Source organism: Pipistrellus kuhlii, unplaced genomic scaffold, assembly GCF_014108245.1.
Source record: "Pipistrellus kuhlii isolate mPipKuh1 unplaced genomic scaffold, mPipKuh1.p scaffold_m20_p_26, whole genome shotgun sequence".
Classification (NCBI taxonomy): Eukaryota; Metazoa; Chordata; class Mammalia; order Chiroptera; family Vespertilionidae; genus Pipistrellus; species Pipistrellus kuhlii.
In genome coordinates, this window is record NW_023425525.1 from 9,157,541 (window position 1) to 9,175,193 (window position 17,653).

At 52.5% G+C, this 17,653-nt stretch overlaps 1 protein-coding gene across 4 annotated transcripts in view; it reads right to left on the reverse strand.

Annotated features, from left to right (window-relative positions):
• PDE1C (phosphodiesterase 1C) overlaps nucleotides 1-17,653 on the reverse strand; it is a 260,612-nt gene that overhangs the window by 218,690 nt on the left and 24,269 nt on the right. For all 4 annotated transcript variants that reach the window (XM_036453783.2, XM_045587233.1, XM_036453784.2 and 1 more), the window contains exons 2-3: nucleotides 8,991-9,050; nucleotides 896-1,067 (exon numbers count right to left, since the gene is read on the reverse strand). In XM_036453783.2, the coding sequence (XP_036309676.1) occupies nucleotides 896-1,067; nucleotides 8,991-9,050 (232 nt within the window). The remainder of the gene's footprint in view (nucleotides 1-895; nucleotides 1,068-8,990; nucleotides 9,051-17,653) is intronic.

Sequence of the window (17,653 nt, forward strand, 5' to 3'; positions counted from 1 at the left end):
TGGACTCCGAGGGTTGTCTGCACTGTTTGGTGGGGAGGAGGGGGGACTTTCTGTGAGTTTTCTATGTCCTACCAGCCGTGTGGAGACTATGAAAGCATTGCCTAATGAAAGGAGTAAAATCAGGGTAACCAGGAGAAAGGGCGGGAGGAAGGCAGGCCAGCAAAGTCATTAAATCTTAACTTCTGACACCAGTACTTCTGTGTATTTCCAATGTGGATTTGAAAGGCCCATATGGAAAAAAGAAATCATTTTAGGCGCTTCACCCATACGCAGACCGGTTCCCATTTAACGTGGTGAGAAGGTAAGGGGCAGTGTCATGATGAAAGTAGAGCACAAACCAGAAAGAAGACACGGAGCCTTTGCAGGAGGATGCAAGCCTGAAGGGAAAGCCAGAACAGAGCAAACAGCCACTCGGAAGCCACGAGAGATGCTCCCTTCCTTTCAGAGGCAGCACCTCACACATCTCTCCCAACCAGAAACTCCCCCTCCCTCCCCACTCCCTCCCCCAGAAGACTCTAAAGGCGCAGGACTGCATTCATTTCCCCTTCCAACTCCTGCTTTTTCTCCGCGCACTTATCTTCATGCGTCATCCTCCTTTGAAGCAAAAGACTCATTAATCCAATCCAAATTGCCAACTTCAGTAAGTCCTTTGCCTCGGCATTTAAATGCCAATACCAATTAAATGCCAACAGCAACTTAACTACTGGTACGATCTTCACCACACGCAGGAAACCCAGCCAGAAGGCCGGCTCCCATGCATTCCCACACTCGCCCCTCAATGCTAATTTACTCAGTGCAAACGCGTGAGGTAATCTGCTGGCCACGCTGACGATGCATCCAACTGGGTGGAAGTAACTCCACAAGCAAATGAGAAAGAACCAGCCGGGGTGCAAACCTGAAGGACGTCTTCACCAAGGCTTCCGGGCTGTCCAGCTGAGGCAGCTCGTCGGCGAGGATCTGCTCCGGGGGTCGGGGGTCGTGGACGATCGTTGGCCGCGGCTTCTCCTTGACGTTCCCCGTGAGCCCGTCGATGATGGAGTTCCACAGACAGCTCTGCGACTTGGACCCTGAAGCGTGAGGGGCGACAAAGGGGTGCAGGTGAAGGACCAACCGATTCCGTGCCCTGCCTTGCCCGACGCAGGATTTCAAAAGCAGAGCAATGTACATAGTTCTCACAATCACTACCAGCATCGAGGGCTCTCAAGGATACCGGTCAGGCAACTTCTGGAGTAAAAATTTTAATTTTTTCATTTCTATGCAGACAATAGGCCAACACTCTGGATAGTTGGCCTCATAGCTAGTATAGTGGATATTATATATACTGTCTTATTTCAGGGGTGATCAACTCCTGACAGAGCTGTGGGTGTGTATGAATATATTTATCCAAGTCTACAAAAGACTACTATTTTAGAGAACAGAAGGGATGTTCAGACACAAGTCTCCCCTATGAACTCAGCTTGCCCAAGGCCTGGGGTTCAGGACTCCCTTCCATGGAAACACCCCCCACCCCCGAGGAGGGCCCCGCCTCTAAGAACTAGAACTCAACACAGGCAGGTTTGTCCTCTGGAAGATCAGGACCCAGGAAATGACGCTGAGTGCGTGCGGCCGGCCCACCCTGCAGATACCTCCCACATCAGACGAATGTGGAAGGCAGACAGGAAATGGACAGACCACAAAGCAGGGCTCGACCTGACAGGCAGTCAAGGTCCACATCAGCCGTGATGCTCCATTGTCATCAGGCCCCTTTGAGCTGATCTGAGGGAAATGTCACTGTACCTCAGAGGGCTCCCTTCCCAAAACACATAACCCCCTGTATTCAGTGCGTTTCTAGCGTCTGTGAGCGTAATGCTTTAACGTCTGCCATACACGCACATCTCAGTCATGCCTTGTCTGGACAACCCAATATCACGCCTGAGCCACCTCACCTGAGCCTCCCTCATCGCTCACCTCCTCCCTCCCCTCAATTCTTCAGGAAAGCCCACCTCGCAGGGCCATGCTTTTCAAGCACAAACCAGAATCCACACCCTGTCACCTCCCTTCTGAGCGTCCACCTTCCGGGCCACTGTCCACCAGCTCCAATCACCCAGGACAGGCACCAGACAACTAGGGCAGCCCTATGTTTCAGAGCCACAGAATTCCTCAACCAGCCCAGTGGTCGGCAAACTCATTAGTCCACAGAGCCAAATACCAATAGTACAACGATTCAAATTTCTTGTGAGAGCCAAATTTTGTAAACTAAAACTTCTTCTAATGCCACTTCTTCAAAACAGACTCGCCCAGGCTGGGGTATTTTGTGGAAGAGCCACACTCAAGGGGCCAAGAGCTGCATGTGGCTCGGGAGCCGCAGTTTGCCGACCACGGGACTAGCCAATGCTAAGCCTGCTCACCCGGCCTTGCCCAATCCTCCTTGCAAAAACCACAGTAAAGACACTTTGCCCAGAGCTCCCCACCCCCAGCCTCAGACCCCTCCAACTCCTGAAATGCAAGACAGCTTTTTATTGTAAAAACCCTACACATCTATCGTAATGAAATCTAGTGCTCTGAACGAAGTCTTACAGTAAACTCCCTGCCCATTTCCCTTCTCTCTTTTACTTATTCATTCAACACGCACATATTAATTCCCTCATATGCCAAGTTCCATTCTGAGCTCCAGAAATAGGAAGATAAATGGGAATGTTTGCCTTGGGAACTAGTCGACTCACAAGCAATCGCAACAAATGGGCAATGCACACCTGGTGCTGTCTGGACCCAGCAGGCCTCCCGCATTCCGCCCAGGGCCCTGGGGGAAGCCTCACAGGACCAGGACATCAGAAATGGGCAGGAAGCTGGCAGACCTGCCGCAGACAGGGGAGAGAGAAGAACATCCGGTGCCAACGTCACATGCCAGGCTCAGAGGCCTAAGAAAGCAGCTTGATGATTAGGGTCAGAGCAAAGTGAGAGGGGCAGTGACCAGAGATGGGGCCAAAGGCTGGGCGGGCCAACTGTCCCTGAATAACACGCTGATCACTGCCGAACTGCTTCTGCGGGTGCAAAAGGACTGCAGATTTCTAAGAGAGGCTGCGGTGGCGTGACCACCTCAGAGTTTCAGAAAGCAAAGTGGCAACCTGAGGAGAAGCAAACCCTGAGGAAGGCAGGGATATGAGAGGGGTTTAAACCCCTGGACCCGTGTCATCTGTAGACAAGACAATGAAGTTTCACATACATGTGACTGCGTTTTAAGTATTTGCAAATGCAAAAAAATAAACTACAGATTCATGCAAAAGCACCTATTATACTAGATTTTTTTTGTACCATTTTCTCAATCAGTGAATCAGAATGGTCATGTGACCTAAGCTAACTCCCTATTAGGGCTCCCACATGGACAGGTGATGACCCCTTCAAAAGTTGTAGCAAGAGCTACAGAGATACTCTGGCACGTTTAAAAGAAGATTGTGGTCGAAGCTATAAATAAGATCCGCTCAACATTCATTCCCAACTCCCATTTCCCTTGTCTTCCTCCTCTAAAGAGGCCATAAAACAACATATTCAATTTTCCAGCCTCTCTTACCGCTATGGCTAACCACATGTTTAATCTTGGCCAAGGAAATGTAGGTGAAAATTCCTGGGGCTAGTGTCTCTTGCTGAATAAAATAAATAAAACATTTTATCGAATAGTCCCTTTAAAATTAGTTTTCCTATTTTTTCCCCTTTGCCCTCCTTTCTTCTTCCTACTGGAAGGAAGACTCGGTGTTGGAGCTCCAGCCGCCATCTTGTGACCGTGAGGTGGCAAGCATTACGACAAAAGCCTACATCTTGCATGTGGAAAGTGAAAAGGTGGGAAAAACCTGGACCCCTGGCAGCACAGCTGAACAGGTCCCCTGATTTCCAGGTTTCTTGATGTCAGACATACATCTACTCATTACACCCTTAGGTCTTTGCTTGTAGCCAGGTGCATTCCAAAATGGTACACGCATGCTCATCACATCACATAAAGGTGTTCCCCGTATAAAAATGGTACCATCTATACAGCACTAGGAATTGATATTTTAATAAATCTTCCAATTATCTTGTGAGAGGCATAAATTCTCGTGTAAAAACTATTAATTCGTTAAATGGGAACAGTTGAAACGCATCACAATTTTTATAAGCTATTTTGGCGTTTCTTCGCTTTTTTTTAATATTCTGGGAAGCTCAACAAATGGGAAATAGCCTACGTTTCTCTTGACCTTTGAGAGTTCAAAGAACAATTACTCTCATGGGTAATGTCTGTGGGTTTTTTTGTTTTGTTTCATTTTGTTTTTAAACATTAAGGGGGGGCGGGGAAGGGGGGGTGGGGAGACGGTCTCTGCTCAAGAACATGTTGGGAACCAGCAATAGTTACGCTCCACCTGGGAGCTGTGCGTGAGCCCGCACCGGGGGATCAGCTGGACGGCCAGTCAGCGTGAGGAAGCGCGGGCCTGGCAGAGTCTGTGATGGAGAAGACACAGAGACAGGGCGGCTTTAGGGCAGCGGTTCTCAGCCTTCCTAATGCCGCGGCCCTTTACTACAGCTCCTCATGTTGTGGTGACCCCCCAACCATAAAATTATTTTTGTTGCTACTTCATAACTGTCGCAACCCACAGGTTGAGAACCGCTGCTGTAGAGCCTAAGACCATCGGAAAACACAGATATTTACATTATGATTCATTGACAGTGGCAAAATTACAGTTAGGAAGTAGCAACGGAAAATAACGTTATGGTTGGGGGTCATCACAACCTGAGGAGCTGTAATAACGGGTCGCGGCATTAGGAAGGTTGAGAACCACTGCTCTAGAAGCATTCAGAACCATAACTCCGGCACATCACGCTGTACTTCATTTGTGAGCAAATAACATTCACACAGTGTAGATCAAGCAGAATGTTCTTCTTTTTTTTTTTTTTTTAATCCTCACCAGATGGTATTTTTGCCATTGATTTCGAGAGAGAGGAAGGGAGGGGAGAGAGAGAGATGGAGAGGGAGAGAGAACAACATCAATGAGAGAGACACATTGATTAGGTTGCCTCCCACAAAGGCCCCGACTGGGGTTGGAGAACCTGCAACTGAGGTACCTGCAATCGAACCCGCAACCTGTGACCCTCCCGTCCGAGGGCTGGCACTCTAACCACTGAGCAAACCAGACCGGACATGTTCTGCATCTTTTTACAAAGCACACATCCTTTTTCGTCAGTAATAAGATACACCTTATTTGCTACTAGGGAGAACCTTGACTTCGCATGGTCCGCTTGCATGGAAGCAGTTTGCAGCTTCCTTTACTGGTAAAAAAATAATAAAAGAAGTTCAGGCTGCAGGAGGAGGTGGATAATATAAGGTGAGCTTGACGGGTTGAGGAAAGACAAGAGAGTGAGAAAAGGAAGATGAGAAAAACCCGATTCCACAGTAACTACCGATTCGCCCTGAAGTGTGCCTGACGGGGGAGCCTGACAAGCTGCCGGCGGGAGGAGCCCAAGGTGAGGTGGAATCCCATTTAAAGCTGACAGGGGCTCCGTCAATGAGGGCCCGGTTAAAAAAAATGAAATACACGGAGATTACACTGGCTGAAGGCTGAGAAGGCGGAGCCCTGCAAAGCCAGGAGGAAAGAAGAGACTTGATTCTCCTAAAGATTAAAAAATAAATTCTTGGAGCCTTTCAATGGTATCTGTAACAAAGGTGTGTAGGGTGTCTCCTACTTTTAGGAGGATGAGGTCCTAGGATGCCCAGCAGGGGAGAAAACTGGGCCAGCACACAGGTCAGGAGGGAATCTAGGAAAGCCCAGGGGAACAGTTCTAGGCCCACTACAATAACACAGTAATGATGGTAAGAAAACGAAGTCTCAACAATGTTTTTAATATCTTTAAATCAGTCACATAGCCCTGTTCCATTCTTTCTAATACTCTAATTCTTGGTTTTAGAAACTTTTCAGAAACTCTGTCTCCTACAATTTAAAAAAGATTCGACCATTAACTCCATTTCAGAAAGACACACCGAGGTTGCAGGAAAGGGAGTAGATCCTCCTATGGAATGTAAGAACACAGCTTTGTGGGGGCATATTTTAAATTCTCCGATACAGTAGGGTGTGGGGTTTTCTGAGTTATCCTATTAGAGCACCCTGCTGCTTTTTTGCACAACTGGGTCCCGTTAGTCCACCTCTAGCCCTGTAAAATCCACTAACGTGGGACAGGGACAGGCCTCCTCCCGCCGCATCTTAGCTGTTCTTCCTCGCTTACGTCTCGAAGGAAAGTTTAGTTAAAATCACTTCGCCAGCTTCTAAAGCGAAATCTCCTTTTTGGGTTTATATTGAGATTATATTTAACAAAAGGATGATTAATCGTTTACTTTTTTTTACGGAAAGAATTTTCCACCTCCGCAATATATCACGCTCTCATCTGGGTCCATGACTGGCCTTTCCTGTATGAAACATCTGCTGTATGTGTTAACTGGGGTTCGTACACCATCTCCTCGCACTTAGCCCTCTCACTGTGTTCTGAGAACATCTCCTCCCCTGTGGCTCCTTCCCCGTGAGCCAGGAGGCTCTCAGCGGTGTGGCCCCATGGCCCTGTCCTCGGGGATGAAGTCCAGGAGGAGGTACAGGACCCTGGCTTGGATAATCACTGTTCTTCGTGCCAAAACCAAAAGGAAAGGCCCTTTCTGTCCTATCAGACTGCTGGGCTAGGACCCACATCCCGCACACGAAGGAGCCTGAGAAAATGAAGCTAGCACCCCAAGGAAAGCAGGGGGGAAAACAAGGAGTCCTGGCCGAAACCGGTTTGGCTCAGTGGTAGAGCGTCGGTCTGCGGACTGAAAGGTCCCAGGTTCGATTCCAGTCAAGGGCATGTACATTGGTTGCGGGCACATCCCCGGTAGGGGGTGTGCAAGAGGCAGCTGGTCGACGTTTCTAGCTCTCTATCCCTCTCTCCTCCTCTCTGTAAAAAATCAATAAAATTTATTTTAAAAAAAACAAGGAGTCCTGGGGGTGACTCTCCTCTACAGCTTTGCAGTGGGATCATCGGTTTCCAACGCTAGCTGGGATTTTACCTCCCAAAGTAAAAGAGGCGAAAGCTGCCTCCATTTCCTTACTGCTTTTGACACCATTATTTTCTTCTCAAACACATGTCTCAGGAGAGAAATTATTCTCCTTTCGTTTAGGGAAGCAATCAAAACTCCAGGATGGACTTGCCCTGCTCTCAAGCTTCGGGTCCAATGCCCTACCCCCACCCCCACCCCGCCATGGTCTCTCCCAGTGCCCTGGGCTCTCCTTGCAAAAGCTCCATTGGCCTGAGGTTCCTAGAGCACTTACACATCAAATGCTGGGCTTTGCTGCCACCGTGCGGCCATGTCTGAGCACTACATGTGGCCACTATTCCTTGAAAAGTTATAGTGGTTTGTTTTTGACATATAACATTCTATTAGTTTCAGGTGTACAACGTAATGATTTGATATTTGTATACATTTCAATATTATTCACCATAAGATCACAGAAAGTCCAATTAACAGTTACAATTTTTTTCTTGTGATGATGAAGATCTGTTTCTCTTAGCCACTTTCAGCTATATACTACAGTATAATGAACACAGCAACCTTGAAGCACTTATTTTGTACTCCATGACTTTCGTTTTGTCCTTAAGAGTCCACATGTGAGTGAGATCGCACGGTCTGTGCCTTTCTCTGCCTGACTTCTTTCACTCAGTACGATGAACGCGGGTCGTCCTTGAGTGTTTGCTACCATTAGACGTTTCCTTCTCTGCTTGTTAACCCCAGCTCACTCCTGAGGAGATGAAGACCCACAGAGACTGAAGCACACCTGTCACGCCCCCTGAGGAAATAATGATGACTCCAGGTGGGGGGGGGAGGGGGATATGAGAAGCGAATGATTTCTGACACCATTTGTGACACCATTTCCAACATGTGAGCACTTAGGCTTTCCTTATCATATGCCATTACAGCTTCATAAAAATCATTCCTGCCCTAGCTGGTTTGGCTCCATGGACAGAGCGTCAGCCTTCGGACTCAAAGGTCCCAGGTTCAGTTCCGGTCAAGAACATGTACCTTGGTTGTAGGCACATACCCATTGGGGAGAGTGCAAGAGGCAGCTGGTCAACCGATGTTTCTAACTCTCTATCCCTCTCCCTTCCTCTCTGTAAAAAAATCAATAAAATATATATTTTTAAAAATCATTCCTAGCCGAAACCGGTTTGGCTCAGTGGTAGAGCGTTGGTCTGTGGACTGAAAGGTCCCAGGTTCGATTCCGGTCAGGGGCATGTACGTTGGTTACGGGCACATCCCCCGTAGGGGATGTGCAAGAGGCAGCTGGTTGATGTTTCTCTCTCATCAACGTTTCTAGCTCTCTATCTCTCTCTCTTCCTCTCTGTAAAAAATCAATTAAAAAAAAAAAAAAGATACTTTTTTTAAAAAATCATTCCTAGGAATTGACCCCAAAGTGCTGACGCCTCCCAAAGGCAGCATAAGAAGCCGTGTAAATGGGGAAATTATCGTTCCAGCCCCGCGCCTGGTGTCCAGGGAGGGTCCGCACTCAGGACACGGCTGACCCGATGTGAATGACGCAGGGGCCTGTGCAGCCCTCCTGCCAGGACCTCAAACAACACCGTCTTTTTCTAAAGGGGGGAGCTGAGCGTGAATTTCCCAGCTGTCAGATGAGAAAGCCGAGCCCAAGGGGGGCAGGTGGAATTGCTTTACGTGAAACAGCTGGTAGTGCTGGTGCTGGAAACGAAAGTCCAGCCAGCCCAGTTGGGTGGCCCAGTGGTTGAGCATCAACCTCTGAACCAGGAGGTCACTGTTCCATTCCAGGTCAGGGCACAAGCGTGGGTTGCGAGCTCAATCCCCAGTAGGGGGCATGCAGGAGGCAGCTGAACAATATTCTCTCTCATCGTTGACGTTCCTGTCTCTCTCTCTCTCCCTTCCTCTCTGGAATCAGGATATACATTTTACTTGTTTAAGGCCTCGGAAGGAGCCCGGACAGGAGGGAAGGTCTACTCACGGGAGAAGCGGGAGAAGCGGTTGAGCGGCCCAGCAGCCTTGTCTCCGGCTTCGTTTGCAACTGGGAACAAAGGAAACAGAGAGGCGTTAGGAGCGGGCACCTCTGTCAACCCCACACGCCAGCCTGCGGCGGGTGCTCCGGAGGGTTTGACAGGAGCGTGCCTGCGAGTCTTGGTGAGAGCATTTCATTTCGGCTCCTAATTTTCCAATGCTGCCCCACCTCCCCCTCCCATCCCGTCTAAGTGAGGTCGAACGTCCGCATCCATTTGACTAGAGAGAGCATCCAAAGGGAGCTGGGGAGGACCCAGACGACACGGAGCTTACAGGGCTGGGGACCAAGCTAGCCCGTGTCCACTGAGCAAGAGCCGGGCAGGCCCGGCTTCCGAGGCAGCGCACGGCGGTCCTTCTGCCCCGAGCGCCCTCCCAGCAGGCTGTCCTGGCCCTCCACACACAACTGCGCCCCAGCCACTCGCCCTGAACCCCACTTCCTCTGGGAGCATGGGCAAAGCCACGGCAGGATGTCAAGAGACGGCAAGATTGGTTAAAATATATTTTATTGATTTTTTTTTACAGAGGAAGAGAGAGGATAGAGAGAGAATCATTGATCAGCTGCCTCTTGCGCACTCCCTACTGGGGATGTGCCCACAACCAAGGTACATGCCCATGACCGGAATCGAACCCAGGACCCTTCGGTCGGCAGACCGACGCCCTACCACTGAGCCAGACCGGTTAGGGCTTGAATACCACTTGGGAGGCCATAAAGGGGATGCCTCGGTTGCTTTGAACATACACAGTCAACACAGGCCTACACATTTGGGCCCGACCTGAGGGAACGCCCAAAGCAATCAACTGGAAAACCCCATTCGCTTCAATTTCAAGGGGAAAACGTTGGTGGGAGGAAGGAGGTTGGTAATGTAATCTCTGCTGTATGAGGTCACAGCGGCGGGACGAGAGAAGCAACTCCTTCAGAAACGCATGCCAGCATTTTGCAAAGAATGGGAGGAGTCAGAAAACCATTTCACCTTCTCACAAAGGTAGACCCTTTACATTTATGCCATGTGCCCGATTTATTTAAATTAGGGGATTCGATTCTCTCAGCCTACGTCTGTGTGTCTGTTACTTGCATTGCCCCAGGTCTCCCCGCCCTTCGTACCTTTCAAGCCAAGAGTTGCACACAGTGACCAGTAGGGGGCGGTGACGCTGCACCCCACTCCCATGATCTCACAGCCCAGCCGTTCTCAGAAAAAAGAGAGACAGAAGACAGCCGGACAGTGAGGAAGAGGGAGATGGGGAGGAACCAGCCCAAGTTAGGTACAGACATGCGTTTCCCTGGTCTGGAGTCCAAAGTCTAAAGGAAGAAAGAAAGCAAGGATTTTTTTTCCCCAAAATATTTGCGGGAGGAATGGATGGGCTACTTATTTAGTGGGACTGCGAAGGCCACTGCAGTCGCCAAGGATGCCAGCCACCATGACAGCGTCCACCATGGAAGCACACGGTGGAAGAACAGACGTGCGGTGACGCCTCTGTCACTGTCACGGACACAGCAACCACTGCTGGCACGCCCCTCCCCACCGCCCTCTCCGAGGGTGGGACTGGCTGACCCAGATCCGAGTCACCCCGGGAGAGGCTGGGCCTGAGATCTAGGCCAGTGAGGGCCAGGAGGGCTGTCCCTGCCCAGGAGGCATGGGAACCCTGCCACCAACATTGCTTTCCTGCACCAGGCCCAACGCCACACAACCGTCAAATGATGTCCATCCCCCTAGGAGACTCAATCGGCCAAGTGGCCTGGTGTCGGACCGGCCCCACCTCTCCTCAGCTCGCAGTGATCCCCAGAGCATCCCTGTCCCATGTTCCCGACCAGCGCTCCCGCTGCCCCTCCCGGGGACACCCCTCCCCCAGGACGCCCTCCTTGCCTGGCCAACTCCCTGAAGGCCCAGGTGGGACCTCTGATTTCTCAAAGGCTCACCCAACTCCCACTGTCCCTTCTCCAGCGCACAGCCCCCGGCCCCCGGGTCTGACTGCCTTCCCCACCCTGTTCTCAACCACCAGGGAGGCGGTGGGAACAGACCACAGGCTTCGCTTACAGGCAGATTCTGATCCAGTGGGTCGGTTGAGGCCCAAGTACGTGCACTTCTACCGAGTCCCCTACTGAGGTCCGGGCACACCCCGATGTGAGAGCAGCAGCATCTCTCACCCCTCCACCCCCCAAGGCAAAGGCCGTAGCTTCTCATCTTTGCATCTCAGCCTCCTGGAGAGTTAGTGGCCCGCAGAATAATGCCTTCCGTCGATAGCTGAGACCTGAGTGCGGGAGACTGAATCAATACCGGCGGCCACAGACGCTCGGTAGATCCAGACCTCAGGCTGGCTTCTGGGGGCCGTAAAATGCCCACGTCCGTGTGTTTTGTTTGGGCTCAGTTTTTCATTTTAAACCCTCAGCTGTCTACATTTCAAAAACCAAGGGATTTCAAAAACAAATGCAGAGGGTCGGCTTCTCTCGATACCTGGAGAACGGTCCAGCCCACAGGCAGCAGTGGGTGGCCCTCGGGACGCCCCCTTATGGGTGGTTCCACCTCCTGCGCGTTCAGGGGGCAACTGTTTGCTGACTGCACTGGGCTTGCTAAGCCCTTGGCCCGGTGCGGAAGGCAAGTGAAAACAGGACTTCTGGCAGAATGAACACAAAAGAATGAAACTAAAACTCAGCAGAGACCAGCCCTACACAAAGGGGTGTGGCCGGGCGCCCTAAGCCCTTCCCTTCCGACCCTGGCTGCAAGCTGCCCAGACCCGCCCCACACACTGCGTGTGCTCGCCAGCTTCCGGGCCCATGGAGGGCCTGCCCGCCAACAGGCTGCTGGTCTCCTACTTTAAAAACACACAGCACGCTTCAACAGGGAGGCGGATGTCCCACTGACCAGGTGTACTGAGAGCCGGGACTGGGCAAGATCTCACAGAAATGGTCCTGCAGGGTTAAGGGAACTATCCATGTCACACTTTGGGCAAGCACACAGACCCAGGTGTGTTACTGGTTTTGTTGATGTGGAATTTCATGTCTAGGTCACATGAGCACACGGGCACAGAGCAGTAAGTGGCACACCAGGTATAGTGACAGCTGTATCTTCTGAGTGCCAGCATTTGGGGAGATTTTTAGCCTCTTTTGTACTTTCCTACATAAACTCAATCATTTATGATAAGCATGTACCATGTTAGTAATCATTAAAAAATGTTTTTATTAAAGGAACAGAAAACAATTTACTATTATTTTACATAGTAGAGGCCCGGTGCACAGATTCATGTACCAGTGGGGTCCCTCAGCCTGGCCTGTTCCCTCTTGAAATCTGGGACCCCTCAGGGCATGTTGGATAGCCAGTTTTGGCCCAATTCCCACAGACCCGATCCAGACAGGAGGGAGCCCAATCCTGTGCATTGAGCATCTGTCCCCTGGTGGTCAGCATACATCATAGTGACCGGTCAACTGGTCATTCGGTCACTTAGGCTTTTATATATAGACTAGTGACCCAGTGCATGAAATTTGTGCATGGAGGAGGTGTTCCCTCAGCCCAGCCTGCACCCTCTCCAATCAGGGACCCCTGTGGGATTGGGCCTCACCTGGCAGTCGGTCATCCCTCTCAAAATCTGGGACCGCTGGCTCCTAACCAATCATCTGCCTGCCTGCCTAATCACCCCCAACTGCCTCTGACTGCCTGCCTGATCACTCCCAACTGCCCTCCCCTGCTGGCCTGGTTGTCCCCAACTTCCCTCCCCTGCCAGCTTGATCTTGCCCCTAACTGCTCTCCCCTGCCAGCCTGATCTCACCCACAACTGCCCTCCCCTGAAGGCCTGGTCTTGCCCCCATCTGCCCTCCCCTGCCAGCCAATTTGGTTCTGATTGGTCAATTTCTATGCCAGTCAGTGTCAAAAACTCTGCCTCCTAGGCAGCCATTAGCTCCTCACAGTTCACCCAGTTTTGGTTCTGATTGGTTGGTTTCTATGCCAGTCAGCGTCTCCAGGCCTATCTCTGGGCCTCATCAGAGAGGCGGAGCTGATCAGCAGCCCCCATGGAGACCGAGAGAGAAACAGAGACATGGCTGCTGGTGAAGCCCAGAGAGAAAGAGAGAGGCAATGGCTGATCAACAGCTGCCACGGAGGCTGCAGATCAGACCCTGCCTCTCTCTTTGGGCCTCTCCGGGCCTGCTCCACAGCCCCCTCAGCAGTCAGTGCTGGGTCGTCCTGCAAGTACCAGTGGCAGTCAGTGCTGGGTTCCTGTCACTGACTGCAGGACTGACTTATAGTGTTTGGTGGAGCCTTCGGTCGGTTGTTATGGACCCTGGATTTTTATATGTTCGGATAATTTTGGATATTGTCTATATGTTTGTGTGTTTATATAAAGTGTGTCTTGGATCTCAGAATCCAGTTACTTTCATCTCTAGTCCAAGAGGACATCCTGTAAACTCAAGAAATGAACCTCCCAGCCTCTCTCCATCTGTCCAAACACTATAGGTCAGTGGTTTGCAGTCCTGGCTGCACTTAAGAATCACCTAGCAAACTTAAAAAGTCCTGGTGGCCAGACCACACCCCAGAACAAGAAAGCAGGACCTGGGGGGTGGGAGGGAGGGAACCAGGCAACAGCACTTGTTCATCTCCTGGGTGGTTCCAAAGAGCAGCCAAGGCTCAGAAGCACTAATAACTGGGTGACCTCCTGAATCTTCATCCAAGCAGTGGCCAGGAAGAGGTGAGGCTCAGGTTCCTTCCAAAATAATTACCCTGTTCCGTTCTGGTCAGGCTGCTCTTGTTTTGTCATTAAAATCCTCAACAGAGACATGACTCTCAGGAATTCAACTGTTGAGATTGCAAACATGACTGCGGGGTCCATCAATGGGCCGTCCCTGGCCCTGTGAGGGTTCTTCCTAAAAAGGTTCACCTCCCTTGCCTCCACCTCCAGTGTGTGTGCCGAGTGCCGCCTGGAGCTGGATCTGCAGGGGCAGCAACAACAGGCTTCACTCGCCTGACACCCAGGGAGCCAGGGCTTCTCAGTGGTTTACTCAGGTGTGATCAGCTCTGGGACTGACTCTAAGGTGATGATGATGGTGGTGATGATAATGATGGTGGTGGTGGTGGTGGTGGTGATGATGATGTGTGATGATGATGATGATGTGTGATGATGATGGTGATGATGATGGTGGTGGTGGTGATGTGATGGTGATGATGGTAATGATGATGATGGTGGTGGTGATGATGTGATGATGGTGGTGGTGATGATGTGATGATGATGATGGTGATGATGATGATTGTGGTGATGATGTGATGGTGATGGTGATGATGATTATGAATCCTTGGTCCCGTTCCTGACCCACTAAATCAGAAACCCTGCAAGTGGGAACAGGATCCTAGGTTTTAATCAACTGCCTCGGCAGCTACATTCTGATCTGAGGAGAGCATGCTAAGTGACGTTTTCCCTGGCTATGTGTGTTGTGTGCTGCATGTTCCCTACCCCAATGCCCACCTAAAAAATGGCTTGAAATAAATCTTGAAATAAGGGCTTGTCATGGAGATGAGTGGGAGGGAGGGGAGGGAGATGGGACGTTAACTCGGAGTAATGGGCATCTCACCCAGGCACAGAGGCGGCTCTAGTGACCCAGCTACACCGCCAACACTGCAGGCCATCCACCAGGGCGGAGGAGGGCGCGCCCAACAGCTGCGGGGGCCTGAGCAGGTGCGCACTGCTTTGTACCCAAAACCAGCACCCAAAACACGGCCACCCTGTTTTGAAAGCCCTAACACCTGGGTGAGCGTAAACGCAGCTGGGGTGCAGGGTGCCAGGGCAAACACCGTGCGTGAGCTGGGCGAGGCAGAGCCCGGCTCCTCAAGGAAATGTGCCTGGCACTGCCGGCTGCGTGGCCACAAGCTCTGGGCCACACCCCAGGTGAGGTCCTTTGTGAAGCCTGGTGGCTGGAAGGCCAGGGGCAAGGGACTCCTGCAAAGAAAAAAGCCTTGGGGTGAGGCTCGGGAAGTGCGGGACTCGTGGAGGCTGGGCCTTGGGAGCACGTGGACATTCTCTTCTGAGCGCTTCTGTTTTCCCAAGGAAATCAGAAGGTGCCCGGGGCCCGGGGTGGCTGGGGGCGGCTCATGGGAGTGGAGACGTGGAGTCAGACGGATGGGTACAGTCAGAGAAGGATGTATTCTGGGGAGATGGTGATGGGTGATCCAAGCAAGGTCTTTGCATCTGGAGGGCCAGACACAAATGAGTTCCTCCTGGTGGACAGGGAGAGCCAGAGCGCCTTAGGCAGACTGGGGGGAAGGGGGGGAGGTTTGAAGGGGGAGCAGGTAGGAGGAGGGAGAGCGGGTCATACACAGGTCACACAGCAGGACACTCTTACACAATGGCCATGCGCGTGGTGTACCTTTTAGACAAATGGGCCTGAGGCCCGGAGCTTCTATAAGTGAGCACTGTGAGAGGAGCCTCCGGCACAGGGCGGGGGGTGGGGACGGGGGCGGGGGGCGTCCCCCGGGCTGAGCCTCACAGGCTGCTTGCAGGACAGGGAGAGAGGGGGCCGCTCAGCTCTCGGCCCCTGGAAATCGAGGAGGAGGAAGCTGACGGCACTGGTTTGAAATGGGATGTGGAAATTCTCTGTGGTTTTCAGTGATTCACACTTTCCTTGACCTGCCCTGGGAACCGGCTCTGGGGGGACTTCAATGGTTCAAACTGGACACAAGAAATAGCAAAGCAAAGTCCTGCCCTCCCTGCCCCTCCCCCTCCCCCCCACCCCACCCCAGCCACATGGACCCAAGGGAAGTCATGTGTTCAAGGGCTGGGCGCTTCCTCCACCTTGGAGCGGGGAGGCTGTGGGAGCAGGACCTGTGAGGACCAGCCCGCCTGGAAGGTGAGGTCCAAGGCCATCCGAGTGGCATCAGAGGGGCCCCCGGACCCACAGGAGCATGGCTCTCCTGAGCCTGGAGGGGTTTGTGCGGGAGACGAAGCTGAATCCTCTCCGGGCAGACGTGCTGGTGTGCGCAAAGCAGAGACAGCGCATGCCTCCTGGTGGCCGACAGCCAAATGAGAGCCGTGCTCATGGGAACAGTGGGTGGTTCGTGCAGAATTCCAAAGCCACCTCCCGCTAAGGCCGCGGACGCGGGATCTGTACAGTGCTGCACCCGTAAGGACGCCGACTCACTGAAGAGCGAGTCAATAACAGCGGGTTTGTTCTCTTGTAAAAACAAACGTGTGGCTGGGGTGGGAGGTGGTAAGAGTAGGGCCTGGAAGAGTCTTTCGAGGCTCAGCTGGAGCCCTGGGCCGTGTGGCTCAGTCGCTTGGGCATCGTCCAGGGCACTGAATGGTTGCCAGTTCGATTCCTGGCCAGCGCACAGGCCCGGATTGCGGGCTGGATCCCCAGTAGGGGTCATCCAGGAGGCAGCCCATTGATGCTTCCCTTCACATTGGTGTTTCCTCTCTAAAAAGCAATGTTTTAAATTTTTCTTTAAAAAAGCTCAGCTGGAAGTAAGAGCCGGCTGACGTGGGTCCAAACCCTGGCTTCTTCCTGGGGGAAGTCAGGTATCCAAGCCTTAGCTCCTCTGCCTTCAAGTGTGGGGGATGGCTCCTGCGTCTGAGAGCCACGGCCATCGGCTGTGAGGGCCCAATCAGGGCTAGGTGCCTTTACCACCTTCTTTTTCCAGAGAAATGCTGGAATCTGGGACAGACAGCCGATCAGAGAGAAAGGCAGTGTCCTCCTCCCCACCAGGAAGGACACTGAGACCCAAGAGCCCCAGAGCTGGCTGAGGAAGCCTTTGAGAGGAGGGTGTACGTGTCAGCCGGTTTCCAAGGAGACCGCTCTTACAAAAACTACTATGAGACACACTCCCTCTATGAAGACAGGATAACACCAGGCGTCTGCTCCCGGCGTGATCCGCCTGCAACTGACAGGTGACAGGAGCGTGGGAGGAGAAGCCTGAATGCTGGGTGGCAGGCAGCACCCCACCCCCGGTCGGTGGAGCAGAGGAATGAATGGGTGCTGTGTTTCAGCTTCTTGCAGGGCCGGGGGCCAGGACAGGAGAAGGACGTGAAGGAGTGGGCCCAGGGGACCGAGGACAGAGCACAGGGGCGGTCGGGGACATGGTCGCTGGGCCTGGGGCCTCAGTAAACACTAGATCACCAGGAGCGAGGCAAGAGCCCAGGCTGGCTCTGAAAGCCTTGGTGCACCCCAAGGCAGTGCAGCCAGAACCCCAGGGGGAGCTGGCCTCCGTGCACTCCAGGGGTTCCAGAACCAACCGCCTGCCCAGCAGTCCTGCCCGAGGCAGATGCTGAGAGCGTGTCCCTGCGCCCTGGCCCTGACCTGGACACGGAATCCACGCCAGCTCTCTTTCCTCTGTGGGTGTTTATGATTTCCACTCGGTCACCAGGCCCTCGGCCCAGGACACTGTTTTCCAAGGAGAGTCTGTGGAAGGCAGCACCCCACCCAAGACAGTCCCACAGGAAGGGGGCCTCGCCAGGAACCTCCAGACTCCGCCCGTCCCAGACATGCACGGCTGGCAGGGGAAAGCCTGGCTGAAAAGAAACGGCCTGCAGAAAAGAACGCAACGGGCTTTCTAATGCCCTGACCAAACCCTCCTGCACCCGCCCAGGCGCACCCCAGGAGCGGCGTCCCCTGGAGATGCTCCAGGATGGGGCTCAGAGGGC